The 14,669-nt window shown below is 39.2% G+C and overlaps 3 protein-coding genes and 1 long non-coding RNA gene across 4 annotated transcripts in view; 3 read left to right on the forward strand and 1 right to left on the reverse strand.

Annotated features, from left to right (window-relative positions):
- LOC124257273 (protein draper-like) overlaps positions 1 to 14,669 on the forward strand; it is a 200,260-nt gene that overhangs the window by 141,258 nt on the left and 44,333 nt on the right. The window lies entirely within an intron of this gene.
- Positions 1 to 14,669, forward strand: part of LOC124257271 (platelet endothelial aggregation receptor 1-like) — a 57,122-nt gene that overhangs the window by 4,694 nt on the left and 37,759 nt on the right. The window lies entirely within an intron of this gene.
- Positions 2,939 to 7,875, forward strand: LOC124257262. Its single transcript, XM_046691275.1, has 5 exons — positions 2,939 to 3,007; positions 3,435 to 3,488; positions 3,950 to 5,080; positions 5,396 to 5,464; positions 5,735 to 7,875. The coding sequence occupies exons 1-5, from the start codon at positions 2,971 to 2,973 to the stop codon at positions 6,919 to 6,921; spliced, it is 2,478 nt and encodes an 825-aa protein (XP_046547231.1). The 5' UTR covers positions 2,939 to 2,970; the 3' UTR covers positions 6,922 to 7,875.
- Positions 8,014 to 11,671, reverse strand: LOC124257277. Its single transcript, XR_006893222.1, has 4 exons — positions 11,653 to 11,671; positions 9,380 to 9,432; positions 9,073 to 9,167; positions 8,014 to 8,292 (listed from the first exon to the last, which is right to left on the reverse strand). It is a non-coding gene; the product is annotated as an uncharacterized LOC124257277 (long non-coding RNA).

The following is a 14,669-nucleotide window of genomic DNA, read 5'->3' on the forward strand; positions in this document are numbered from 1 at the left end:
GCAACATCACTGCAGTTCCGAAACTCCGTGGCGAAGATGGGTCACCCTTATCCATCTGTCCTGTCTTGGCGTTGTTATCGTGGACGTCCAGAACGTGGCCGATCGATGACGCCGGTTTTGTGTCTCCCAGCGCCCCACCAGTAAATCGGCGTTCCTGCGGCAGTGGAAATGTGCAGCCACTTGTCGCTGGATCACCACGGACCATCCCAATGGCTCTTTGACGTTGTGACGCGGAGTCGGCATGCCATGCGTTTCAATAGCCGTTTAATTTTTGAAAGATCAGGGCAGGCTGAGCTTCCAAAGTGACAGCATGTGGCATTCATTTGCTCTGCTTTTCCCCGGACTGCATCGTGCAACAACGTCTTGCGCTTCTCGGGCGACGAAACCACCGACATCACGGAACGTGGCACGCATGCATGCTGGATACATATCACCAATCTCTGAGTTTAAATCCCATGTGTCTACACAGGTTTGATATTAAATTTAAATTTTTGTATGCATATTTCTTTATGTGCTCAGTATATATTGGCACACCTTTTGCTTACGCTGTGAAGCGATATCCGGCTATACGTCGTGATCGTCCTTCCCGTCAGCTGTAGAGAAAGTTTGCACCACAGTTGCCACAACAGTGCTGTCACCGTCCGTTTTCGCCCACACCCTTTGAACGCAGATACGCACATCCCTCTGTTTTCTCTCTCTCTCTCTCTTCAGGTCTCTCTTGACTCTCTCTCTCTTTGCTCTCTCTCTCTCTCTCTCTCTCTCTCTCTCTCTCTCATCTCTCTCTCTCTCCTCTCTCTCTCTGCCTCTCCTCTGTTCTCTCTCTCTGCCCTCTCTCTCTCCTCTCAGGTCTCTCTCTCTCTCTCTCTCTCAGGTCTCCTCTCTCTCTCTCTCTCTCTAATCTCTCTCTCTCTCTCTTGCTCTCTCTCTCTGAACTTGTCTCTCTTGTCTCTCTCTCTCTCTCTCTCTGGCCTCTTGCTCTCTCTTTGTCTCTCTTGTCTCCTGCTCCTCGGTCCTCCTCTCTCTCTCTCTCTCTGTCTCTCTCTCTCTCTCTCGGCTCTCTCTTTGCTCTCCTCTGTCTCTCTCTCTCTCTCTCTGGCTCTCTCTTGGCTCTCTCTCTCTCTCTCTCTCTCTCTTGCTCTCTCTAGGTGTCTCTCTCTCTCCTTGTTCCTCTCTTGCTCTGTCTCCTCTCTCTCTGAGTCTCTCTCTCAGCTCTCTCTCTCTCTCTCTCTCTCTCTCTGCTCTCTCTTCTCTCTCTCTCTCTCTCTGCTCACCTCTCTTGCTCTCTTGTCTCTCTCTCTCTCTCTCTTATTCTCTCTTTGTCTCTCTCTTGCCTCTCTCTCTCTCTCTCTCTCTCTTCTCTCTCTCTCTCTCTCTCTCTCTTGCTCTCTCTCTCTCTCTCTCTCTCTCTCTCTCTCTCTCTCTCTCTCTCTCTCTCTCTCTCTCTCTCTCTCTCTCTCTCTCTCTCTCTCTCCTCTCTCTTTCTCTCTTCTCTCTCCTCTGTCTCTCTCTCTCTCTCTCTCTCTCTCTCTCTCTCTCTCTCTCTCTCTCTCTCTCTCTCTCTCTCTCTCTCTCTCTCTCTCTCTCTCTGTCTCCTCTTCTCTCTCTCTCTCTCTCTCTCTCTCTCTCTCTCTCTCTCTCTCTCTCTCTTCTCTCTCTCTCACTGTCTCTCTCTCTCTCTCTCTCTCTCTCTCTCTCTCCTCTCTCTCTCTCTCTCTCTCTCTCTCTCTCTCTTGCTCTCTCTCTCTCTCTCTCTCTCTCTCTCTCTCTCTCTCTCTCTCTCTCTCTCTCTCTCTTCTCTCTCTCTCTCTCTCTCTCTCTCTCTCTCTCTTGTCTCTCTCTTGTCTCTCTCTCTCTCTCTCTTGTCTCTCTCTCTCTGTCTCTCTCTCTCTCTCTCTTGTCTCTCTCTCTCTCTCTCTCTCTCTCTCTCTCTCTCTCTCTCTCTCTCTCTCTCTCTCTCTCTCTCTCTCTCTTGTCTCTCTCTCTCTCTCTCTCTCTCTCTTGCTCTCTCTCTCTCTCTCTCTCTCTCTCTCTCTCTCTCTCTCTCTCTCTCTCTCTCTCTTGCTCTCTCTCTCTCTCTCTCTCTCTCTCTCTCTCTCTCTCTCTCTCTCTCTCTCTCTCTTCTCTCTCTTGTCTCTCTCTCTCTCTCTCTCTCTCTCTGTCTCTCTCTCTCTCTCTCTCTCTCTCTCTCTCTCTGTCTCTCTCTTGCTCTCTCTCTCTCTCTCTCTCTCTCTTGCTCTCTCTCTCTCTCTCTCTCTCTCTCTCTTGCTCTCTCTGCTCTCTCTCTCTCTCTCTCTCTGTCTCTCTCTCTCTCTCTCTCTCTTCTCTCTCTCTCTTCTCTCTTGCTCTCTCTCTCTCTCTCTCTCTCTCTCTCTCTCTTCTCTCTCTTGCTCTCTCTCTCTCTCTCTCTCTCTCTCTTGCTCTCTCTCTCTCTCTCTCTCTTGAAAGGTTTCTACATCAACACGCTAGTGATTGACATCATGAGCATCGATCTAAGAAATTCTGATACGATGCAGTTGGGGTGGTCAACATGGTATTTAGGTGGATACATCGTCCTGGTACCCGGACAGCGGAAATCATTTCTCGTGATATTGATTCAGGATTGTTTACACTAACACTATGGCCCGTTTACCGGCCTGGTAGCTGTAGTCCGTTTGTTAAAGCAGTAAATGTATCATTCTGTACCTAAACCCCACCTCATGATGTAATCTTGCAAACAATAATGAAAGAAAGTGGGTGATTTTATTAATTCCCAAACATTGTCAAATTCCGAGCATTTTCAGTGTAGAGGTTCGGGGGGTCTTTTCTACGTATGTCAGCATCATGCCAGCGTTGCTTTACAATCGTGGATCTGCATAAATGTGTTTAATCTCCCACATCTCGTTGACATGCTGTGATATAAATGTTCAAAAAGTGAAAACAAACCCAATCTCAAAAAGTCTACTTCTTTAATCAATAGGTGCTACCTACAACATGAAGCCTTTGTTATCCCCTGGACACATGGATGAAGGTAACCTCAGAATCGCCTTCTGGATGAAGCTTTAATAAATGAAATAAACCAAAGATTTCTCACGAAATGCCTCGGCATTTACTTCATGTCAAATTATTGTTTGTTCCGTTATTTCTTTCAAAAGTAATTGAATCCAAAATACTACATAAATCTGTTCAACAATAAAGATGCGATCTAAGCTGATTTGTTTATAACAAACTTTATAACATTAAACATGATCCTGTGCATTGCATTCATTTGCATTCGTCACAGGAATTATGAATATTACTCCAATCAAATTCACTATGAATGTTTTTTTTTCTTCATAATCATTTAATACTCCCTGTTTGCATTATATAATAATAATCAATCAATGAAATTTGCTGGAATTATACTGGGATAATATAAACTTACCTGTATGAAATGAACATTTTGTTTCTGTCATCAGAAGGAGCTGAAACCAAGGAGACGATTCCACTACAAACTGGAATAATGAACGAAGGTAGATGGAATACAGATCACACGAACTATTGGTCTAATGTAACAATTTAACATTTACATAAATCGATGCAACAATAAAAATGATCTGAAAGATCACATTGCATGACAGCATTTGTTTTAATGACCAACGGAACTAAACAATTTACATTTACATTCATTAAAGGAAGAGGTTTCTCTACAGAGATATAACAGAAATCCTTGTCTACACATATATAACAGGAATCCCTGACCAGATGCACAATGAATGGGGTTTTTTCTTAATGATCCATTTTCTGACTCATTTTATCAAGCAATGCAAACAAATGCTGGATGCTGGAACAAACATATGCTAGCTACATCTGCAAAATGTTATTCCGAGTTTACAAGAACTGAAAGTGTTATTTCCCTCTATGGCAAGGTTCTCAGTGGTTTTACTGTATTTCCGTAAAATTGTAAACTGCTTTGCCGTGTCATCTGTTTCAGATTTGCTGCAACAAGAGATGATGCAGACGGAAAGCGTTTTCATGAAAACTGACATCTACTACAAGGTGAAGAAGGAACTGGAGACACACAGACATGTGACGATGAGCGGAACTGTGGGGGGAGGGAAGAAGTCTATTGCTCTGGTGTTAGGGAAGCAGTATAACGATAGGGGCTTTAAAGTGCTTTTTGTTGTTGATGTTTGCAAAATCAATCTGAGTGATTGCTTAGCTGGAGAAGAAAATGTTTGTATTATATTTCATGACATCTTCAAAACGGTCGAATTACCAAGGGACAAACCACAGGTTGACCGCTATTTACATGAACTGGAAGAGGAACTTGAAGCGTGTAAAACCGTAACTGGAGACAAAAGGGAGGTTTATGCAATAGTAACTGCCAACACAAACAACGTTCACGGTGAAATATCGGAGTTTGGGAAATATTTTTTTAGTGGTTCTTCTTTTATTGACTTCACTCAGTTGTCCTGTCAGTACTCTTACGAGGAGAAGAAGGAAATATTTTACAATCATTGTAAATCATCACATTCAGATGATCTGGGCCTCGATGTGGAAAGGATTTGTAGTTTTGAACAGTCTGTCTTAGGCTTTCCTCAAACATGCAAACTATTTTTTGAATTTCCAAATTTTCGAAAGCATCGTGAAAGGTTCTTCCGTGAGCCTTTCCGCTATCTTACAGAAGAACTAGCAGCAATTCTCCGCCAAATGAATGATGAGTCAGGTGCTCTCGTCCTGGTGTTTCTAGGTACAGACAAACTTAACTTAGGAGAAGTGGAGATGCAGTCTGACAACCAGGACCTGGAAGATATGTTTATATTGATTACAGATGTTGTACGCATTTCGACACGAACAAAATTAGCTAATTCCATGAGACACTTCCGTGGTACGTTTTTCACAAAGGGAGACATAGCAGGCTTTGCTCATCCTTCCATCTACGATGCCTGTGCGTGTGCCTTATTCACTCTCAACCCATCCCTCGTCTTGGAATATTGTCATATGAAGTTCCTTCGTGATCATGTGCGTCTTGACCAACATCTGGAGACTTCTACTGTGGACGAGAATCAACCTACTATCCACGTATCAGAAGTCTACACTCCCATAATTGATAAAAGACGCGGTAGTACTATTATTTTTTGTTCAGTTTAAGAAAGTATAACAGAATCAAATCTCAGTCTCGCTTGCTACACTTTTTTGGTAGATTTGCTGATTCCCATTGTTGGTGTGTTAGTGACAAAAAGTATGCCTGATGCAGTTCTTTATCTCAACCCTATGTCCCCATTTACATAAAACAAAACACGAGAAAATAGAACAACCCCAACCTTAAATAACACCCTACATCTCTTACACAGCTAGCCAGTTTCATTTTGTAAATGGTTATATTGCTGTTCAAGTATTCTTAGAATGTTTGTTGTTTCTTTTTTTCATCCACTAGCTTCGGACAGTCATTCAGAAAAGGAGCTGCCAAACAAAATAATTTGGAATGATGGTGTAAGGACCAGAGGTAGATCTATAACATCAGTCTTGTGGTTGGCAATGTAAATTCTTTATTTTCCACTAACATCGTAACCCTTGGTGTCTTTTTGATCACCACTTGATTGCCAAGGATAAACTATATTTATTTAATAAGACCATCCTTTCATACTGATAACCAGAATCATCTGTAAAATTCTGTTTATAACATGAAACAAATTACACGAGAAAGCATATGTAAATGTAAGCCTTAAACGTTGTGGAAACAGATATTAATTTATATGTTTTGCTTATTCGTTAGAATGGCTAGACAAACAGGCGACGAAGATAGAAGAAGAGTTTGTGAAAACTGGCATCTACGAGAGAGTGAAGGAGACGTTGGAGACTCACGGACATGTGACAGTGAGTGGTGCAGCAGGTGGAGGGAAGACCGCCATTGCTCTGATGTTAGGGAAACATTATGAGGAGGAGCGAGGCTTTCTGCAGGTCCATGTTGCTGATGTTTCCAAGTTCAAGCTGGATGTCTACACGCGTGAACTTGGTCACAGGAGCGTGTGTTTCATATTTCATGACATATTTAAGATCAGAGAGCGTTCAAAAGACATATCTGTTCTCAAAAGTGTTTTGCATCAACTCAAAGAGCGTCATTTGATAGACTGTAAGACAAAGACACAAGAACACAAACTGTACACCATATTTACAGTTGATACATACAGCGACCATGGTGGGATGTCGCAGCTTGGGGACGAAGGGTCATATTTTTTCAGTGGTCCATCGTTCCTTGATTTAAACAAGATTTCATATCAGTACAAACCTAAAGAGAAGAGACTCATCTTTAACAAACTTTGCAAAGGTTTTCAAACAACTGTCAAAGTGAAAAAGATTTGTGGATTCGACCAATTCATCCTTGACTTTCACCAGACATGCAGACTCTTTGTTTTGTTCGAAAGTTTTCAAAAACATCCTGAAGATTTCTTTCAAAGACCTTTTCACTATCTGAAAGAAGAATTGAAATCAATTGTTGGACGTGGAGATGATCGGTCAGCCGCTCTTATCCTGATGTTTTTGTGTGATGGTTCACTGAACTTGCACCAAGTTGAACTCCCGTCTGACAACAAGGATTTCGAGGCACTGTTCACGACGATGAAACGCGTAGTGCGATATACAACGAGGACACCTGTAGCCATGGCAGTGAGGCAGTTTCGTGGTAGCTTCTTCACAAAAGGAGATATAACGGCATTTGCCCATCCTACCTTCTATGATGCGTGTGCCATTGCCTTATACCAGGACCACAGAGCGTTCGTGCTGAGATATGCCAGTATCAGGTTCCTTTGTGAGTATGTGTACACAGAAGAAACAGAAGATACCCTTCCTCAGACTAAGATCTATGTACCTAGAGGCTACATCGATGTACTGAGAAGCAGATTGTCTAAACTAGACAGACGACACCCCAACTATAAAACCCTCCAGACTTTGATTGCAAAATAATCTGGCAATATCTGTGAACCAAGGAATGACGTGTGAACCTGTCGTCATCAGTCCGATACAGTTATCTGTTTATGTGGCCTTTCTAAAGCTGCAAGCTCAAATATGAAGTCTAGACATGTCGATACTAATAGTGAATGGATCTGCACGACTGATAATAAAACCTTTTCATGACAAAGAAGTAGCACAGCAAAAATAACTTAGTTTCCGTTCTTGTGGAAACCTATTGGACACTGGGTAATGTAGGTTTCCGCTAGGTTTCTGTTGTCGGAAACAGACAATGAGAGTTTCCGAACAGTTTACAAAACTGAAACTAACAAAATTAGGTTTCCGTCAAGTTTCTACAACTGAAATTTTCATTATATGTTTCCATTTAGTTTCAGTTCGCTGAAACATTCATAGCAAAAATGACTATTGGATACTGGGTAATGTAGGTTTCTGCTGGGCTTCTGTTCCCGGTGTACATTGGTGATAGACTAGTTATTTTACTGTCCTTTGCAGACAGGTAAGTATATAAGATTGTTTTTATTTCATGTACACATTTGGAAATTTAACACTTTCATAGTCACGATATGGCTGCCGATGTGACTTTGTAATTCAGTCACTCACCATTCTACATACAGAAACTTACAATTGTGAATGTACCATTTATTACATTTTACATGAAAAAACAACAAACTCAATAACACAGTCACTGTTATTATTCAGCTTTTTCATCGTTTTGAATAGCTCACATTTCAATAGAACTCAACACAACATCAAAGCATTATGTATGTATGTGCGTGTGTGTGTATGAGAAGTCATATCAAGAGGGAATCTTCAGCATTGGTGAACACAACTTCTGTATGAATATGCAAATAATCAATATGTCAAAACCTTACAAAATTGTATGCATGTCATGAAATGAGGTCAACTTGTGCAGGCATAACATACTTGCTGTGGTATTTATTTATTTTATAACCGATTTCAAATTCTAATGTGTTTGTATGAAAGGCCATAGGCCCATATACATGAATTGTACATTTGAAGCTGCCTCAATGTATCTTATCATATACACACTAACAATCTCACATACTAAAGACTTGGCAACTCGCTGACAATCATGAAGCTTCTGTTGCACTCATACTGAGTAGGCAGCAGTCCACTGATCTGGTACACATGAAGCAGAACCTGAGTTGAGACATTTGTTTTGCCACACAGAGAAAGGGGAAATATAACCAAGTTGATGACAACAAGGCTTGAACCAGTCCACAACAGCAAACAGATGGTGTATGCTCTACTTAAGATATCTGTTGGTGAATGTGAGGAGTCCTGGTTGATGTCTGGGACAACATCGTTGCCATCCTCATCGTCCCACACAGACTGTGCATCATCCTACAAATACAATACATACAATGCTTAGTAAAACTACAGAAACAGCCAAAATAACACATGTATACATATTCAAATGCATGCAAGGAGGTACATCTGATCACAATGAAATTATAAAATTAGAACGACTAATTTATAGATGTAACGAAAAGATTTATTTCACAATCACAAGGGAAAGGTCCGTAGCATACATGTATATTGTATCTTCCATTGGACATTGTCACTTATTTGATTGATAAAATATGCAAGAAAATAGTAGCCAACCCAGTGTTCTGAAGCAAATTGTGGTAGTAATAATTACTGTTACTGTACTCATATTCAAGGTAACATCTACTACCAAATCACCAATTGAAATGAAAGTATAAGTACAACAGTACATACATATTTTATTAGATGGGAATGGGATGGGAATGTAACACCTGATTATATCAGTGATGTTATTCATTTCACTTGAAATTACCAACTCATCTGAGAAAAGCATGCAAAATCTAACATTTCCCATGAATGAAAAAATCGCCAGTAGGTATTTCTTAGTCTTGTCAACCCCCTAAGGAAACAATTCTCAGCAGTATAATAACATGGAATAGGCAATGACGTTTACTTGACTTTACTTTAAAAACTGTAAAATGTGTAATACAACTTGTTCACTTTCAGTAACAGTTACATATCTGATATACAATAATTAAATATATTCATTATTGATATATGATATATATCAAAGGGACAGTGCAAACTGAAGTCGTTAAGTGAAACCTGTGAAGTGAAGTATCTTTGGTAACTAACCTGATGAAAAACTGCCGTCCATTCGAGACGGATTCCTTGTTTCCTTGAAACAAACGACTGGCAGTGCGGACAGAAAATGGGTCTTTTTCTTGGAACTGAAAAAGCAATCAACTTATAATTTCACTGGAATCCACGCACTGTTACATTTTAAGTGATTATATTTTTCACAAAGATAAAGAAATTTATTCTATATATCTATTTAGTGTTTATTTGTTTTTGACTAAAGTCTAAATGAATAAATAATATTGTTATAAGATTTACTTTAATTAAATTAGGAGCATTGTATGGAGTAACTATAAATGATTACCAAGCCAAGCCTCTTGTCAATCTCCAACAAGTCAGTGGATCCACAATACGTATCTGTAAATGAAATAATTGAAACAATGTTTATTTTAGAAATGTTATACGTGAGTTGTGTCAATGCATTGTAGGGCTAAGAGGTTCAATAATTGATTACACAAAGCTATAAGTGTAAAGTATATGTAGTGATGCTTTGAATTGTTATAAAATGATAAAGTAGATGAACTGGTATAATTAGATAAATACCGCCATATAGCTGGAATATTGCTGAGTGAGGCGTAAAACTAAACACACTCACTCAGATAAGTAGAACCGACATTAGATAAACTGGAATTCTACCATGACTTCAGTAAACACTGGATTGTGATTGGTTAATTAAAGTCATTCAGAGGTATATAATCACGTTATACAGGTCTCTGTTTTCCGTGCGCAATCATACATGGTTTACGGTAATGCACTATTTTTGTCTGCCCTCTAACATGGCGGACACCAAACACCCTACCGATGCATCGATAAATTACGGCGATTTTACTGTCGGAAATTACACATATGTCTTTAAAGATGGATTTAGCGATGACGGGCTCGACTCACTACTTGCGTAAATCACAGCAATAGGTGTTTATACATACAAAAGTACTTCGAAAGCATGGAAACAAATATTCAGTCGAACAAGATCAAAACATCGTCTGCTTTCCGAATAAAAATTCAGCAAAAACAAATTTGTTTACGTTGATTCTATGTTATGTCAGAATAGATCCAGCAATAGACTGCTACAAAATTTCCATGTTAAATTTATTATCAGCTTTCGTCAACGATATCGCTACTGATCTTGATCCGGTAACGGAGGATGCATTAACATCGAACGCCGAAGAAATTTTAATGCCTTCCGTCCACATAAATAAACAGTTGGGTTATCAATTCAAACAAAATGATATTTTGAAATTTGTACTGTTTCAAATTTAGCGGTATTAAAACACAATTAAATCTAAAGAATCTGCAAACCGTTCTGTTTAGCCCAACATATTTTTTTTCTAAATGTTTAATATCGTTGAAAAAGTTATTCAGCTTAGTCATGATCCCTCTTATCCATTACACTGCTTGATCTAAAGTAGTCTATTAAAGTATAATTAATTACCTTACCGTGTTTATGCCAGAGACACACCCTCGTGTCCTGATCCATCCTTTCGGAAATATCACCACAAATCTGGCTCTTTGTCAACAGACTCGCGAACATGCCAGCGATTCCGATTCAATTTGAATTCACTACACTTTGAAGCCACTAGGTCACAAAACACTTTCCAAAATGTAGAAAATAATATCCGTAGAATCGAATTTGAGCACAAAGTACACACATGAGTGTGTAAGAGTCACCACAGCTGTCGCACGCAGACGTAGAGGTGCGTGAAATCGTCAAGTTGACAGGGCGCAAAATTCAACAGTATCTAAATTCGGTACAACACGGACTTCTCGTTACAGCAAAAGCGCCCCTACTCTTAAATTTTGTACCAGTACCAGTAATTAGATATCAAAGACTATCTCAGTCATACAATCAGGTTAACCTTGCGCAAACTGTCAGAGGCTCTCCTGTCGCATCTTTCCAAATGTGCACGTAAATGTAAACAATGACTTCGAGAAAAGGTCAAGGCCACGAGGTTGCTACCACTTTTCTGGTGGGGAAAGGGTCTACGGTGGAATTTTCAAATGTGAACCAAGCTTTTTAAACTTATTTGATATATGTTTTCCAACTTATCAGTTAATGATTGGTGATTGGTGCATTAAAAAAACAAAACGTGATTTGTTATTACTGAATCTGGAGTTTGTTAGTCATTGACGGTTTGCCACCAAACACCCCGTTTCGGGCGATACCACTTGAGATTGGAATGCGAGGCCGCTTCACGTATTGACTCGTAACCAAAGAAAGAGCTCCACCTGAAATTGTTCATAAAATTGTCCTGGTAGAATGGAGATAACCCTACTGTGTTGGAAAATCAGAGGTATATAACGAAGTTATAATAGCTCTAAATTGTTCATTTAAAACCTCACGCTACGCGTTCGGTTTTAAATTAAATTTAGAGCTATTATAATTCCGTTATATACCTCTGATTTTCCCACACAGTAGGTTTATCTCCTAAATATATAGTGAAAAATAAGATAAGTAATCTTATTATAATACATGGGAATAGTATACGTAGATCTAGGTGTAGAACTGAAAAGAATGAACATGATGTAATCATTTCTAATACACTTGTATGTTTTTAGCTCAATATGTAAATTATTTACAAGATGAAGTTTTACGTCTAGAAGAAATAGTTCCGCATATTGCCTACTTCTGACAGGATTTTGAACAATCACTTATTTGCCACTAACACAAGTTCTCGTGAGAAATAAATCAGTAGGACCCATGAAGCTCAGGCCTTTTAAAGAAACGAGAATATGTTTTCACAGTTATTCACTGTTATTTAGTGTTAATTATCTCTAGGCCTACATGTTGATGCTTGCAATTGACACTGAGAAGAAGCAGTGAGTGTCCCTAATGCGATGAAAAGACCCATAAGCCCATAACAGCCCACTGTGTTCACTTTGGGTACTCACATTCAATCTGCTCATTTCCACCTTTCACGGTCCCCTTTGATGTCGGCAATGCTAACAAATAAAAATTGGCGGCCGGATGACGTCCACGCGAGACTACCTAAATCATTCTAAAAACACACAACTGACATTTTATGTCTATATTGTATGTTTGTTTTGTTGTATAACGCGGAAAGCTATTGTCAAACTGTAATTTTAGAGTTAGATTAATAAAACCCAACAAAGTGTATTTCCCGTGAGTCTTTGCGAGACGCCATTTTCATAGCCGCCTCAGTTTCCCTCAAAGCACTGGAAGAGAGAATTCACGAAAAGAAAGATGGCAATGGCAACGAAAATCTCGCATTACCATGACCGTGTCAGGTAAGACCAAAGTTTTTTGTTCTCAAATAACGTTTAAAGAATGATTTACTTTACGTACAGAAATCCGGATTGCTAAACAAGCTAATCTCGCAAATTACAGTCATTGGTCATAAGCATGATAAGTATTCGTCACTGTGCATAATTTCCATAGACTTACATGTTAATTTGGTGCAGCTAGAAAAATTATCTTGAATTAATTTTCCGTTTGATATTGTTAATATTTTGCACATGTGTCATGAATCATCTCAGCTGCAATGACATAATTTCCGTTTTATTTTCCATTCAGTATTTCAAGAATGACCACACTTTGATTGATGCGTGTCATGGTTATGACAATTTTTAACATGGCGGTCTATGGGGTGTTGTTGTCTATATGTTGCTCATGTAACTACAACGCGGAAAATACTTGAAGGTACATTACATCGAAATTATGTATCTGTGACCAAGATGATTACCTAACAACCTGCCAAATTTGACAACAAAACTAAGGAAAACTGAATTAATGAAAATTACACAGCTACACATGCAAGTCTATGAGAATTTTGCCGACTAACGAATACTAAAATTCCATGACTGTATATACAGTTTCGCTCGGTTGGTGAAGTAAAATAAGTATATCTAAAAATTTACTTATCTACTATTTTGCAAAATATAGCAAAAAGATTATTTATTAATGGATTTGTTTTATTCATTTAGGCTGTTGTGAGAAAACGTTTGTCACGACTACTCCTGGAGGAAAAGATCACCCTCGCTTACTGAAGGAATGTGTTTATGGTACAACGAAACACATTTTCTTTAGCGGCGGGGAACATTGCGATGTTTGTGGCAAACACTTGTTAAGTTTGATACACATTTTGTTTCTTAACTTCATCAGGCGATGTGATGGCACAATCAGCCACTGGGTTAAGTTCCTTGAGTTTACATATAAACTAACATATTTTTAGATACGTCTCAAATAATACAACAACACAGAGATAATGACGCAACCATCTTTATGTTATGGAATCACCGTCTTTAACTTGTGTGGCGACATGTCACTCGCGCTGCACGACACAAACTGATGGACATTCGCGGGTTGTACCCATTTCCCAGCTTAATATTGCACACTGACACACACAGTTTATCCATTGGTGGCTCAGTTATATTCAAAAGTTAAACGCTTGATCTTCTATGTAAGGTGCTATGATAAAGTGTGCACTTAATAAAGACAAAGAGCACCCTGCGGAAAGTACTTCTTCAAGACTTTATTACTCTGAATACAGACCATCAGATATCATTACCATGATGAGCTCGTCTGCGACTAATAATCATCATATAGCATTGTAGGTAAAGGAAACCAAAAACATTCTATAAGCTTTACCTATCTAAGAATTCGTAACCCCAAATACAACATTTATTACAACACCTTGTAGAACACTGTTGCAGTTGTGTCACGTTGTTTTTTGCTAAGATTTACTCTAAGATGCTTCGGTAAACGATCAACGGTGCCGACAGTACTTTTATCAGACGATAATGTGCATTTTTTGCATTACGTCACAATGTAATACCATCCTAGTGTGACCCCTCGTAATCGAACACATTAGCATTACGTCACAATGTAACCGATGTCACGATGCATGTCAGTTGTCACCGCCTCGTAAAGCCTCCTATAGTAAACTACTCCGTTGCATCCCGTTGGTTTGCAGCTGCTTCACGCAGCTAGCGTCACTGGTGGAAACATTACGTTCATGTTTTCCGGCGTTTAAAATGTCTCAATTCGACTCACAAGTCTTCACCGACACGGTAATGTTCGTAATGTTTACATTCCCACAATGCAATCTTGGAATGTCGCTTGACAACTCAGCTTCGTCTTCATGTACTGATCTAAACTTACGTTGGTAGTAGAAATGCGACGTTCTTATGGTTTACGTTAATCATAGATGAAATTAATATAATTTAGAGAAGATATCTAATCCGAACGTAAACCGTCATGAAACTGTTTATTATTGTTTTTCTGGTAACGTTCGTCTAAGTAACGTAGGGGGCAGATACATCTATAGAACAGCACGCCAGTTAGCCCTGTGCGAGGATTCTTAATTTAGGTCACTGACACCGTCGATTGTTTTCTGCCTTAGATTAATAATAATAATAATAATAATAATAATAATACACAAGATTTGTATAGCGCCTTATTTGCTTATTTATAAAACACTCTAAGACGCTTAACATATAATATACTGTATGGTGATATACAGGTGATATACAAGTGATGTTAAAAGATGAAATATCTAACACATGGATAAAACACATACAAGGAGTAACATTGTACGCAGTGATAAAACACATACAAGGAGTAACGTTGTACACAG

The sequence above is a fragment of the Haliotis rubra genome, unplaced genomic scaffold (assembly GCF_003918875.1).
Source record: "Haliotis rubra isolate DU_JTF1 unplaced genomic scaffold, ASM391887v1 Scf655, whole genome shotgun sequence".
Taxonomy (NCBI): domain Eukaryota; kingdom Metazoa; phylum Mollusca; class Gastropoda; order Lepetellida; family Haliotidae; genus Haliotis; species Haliotis rubra.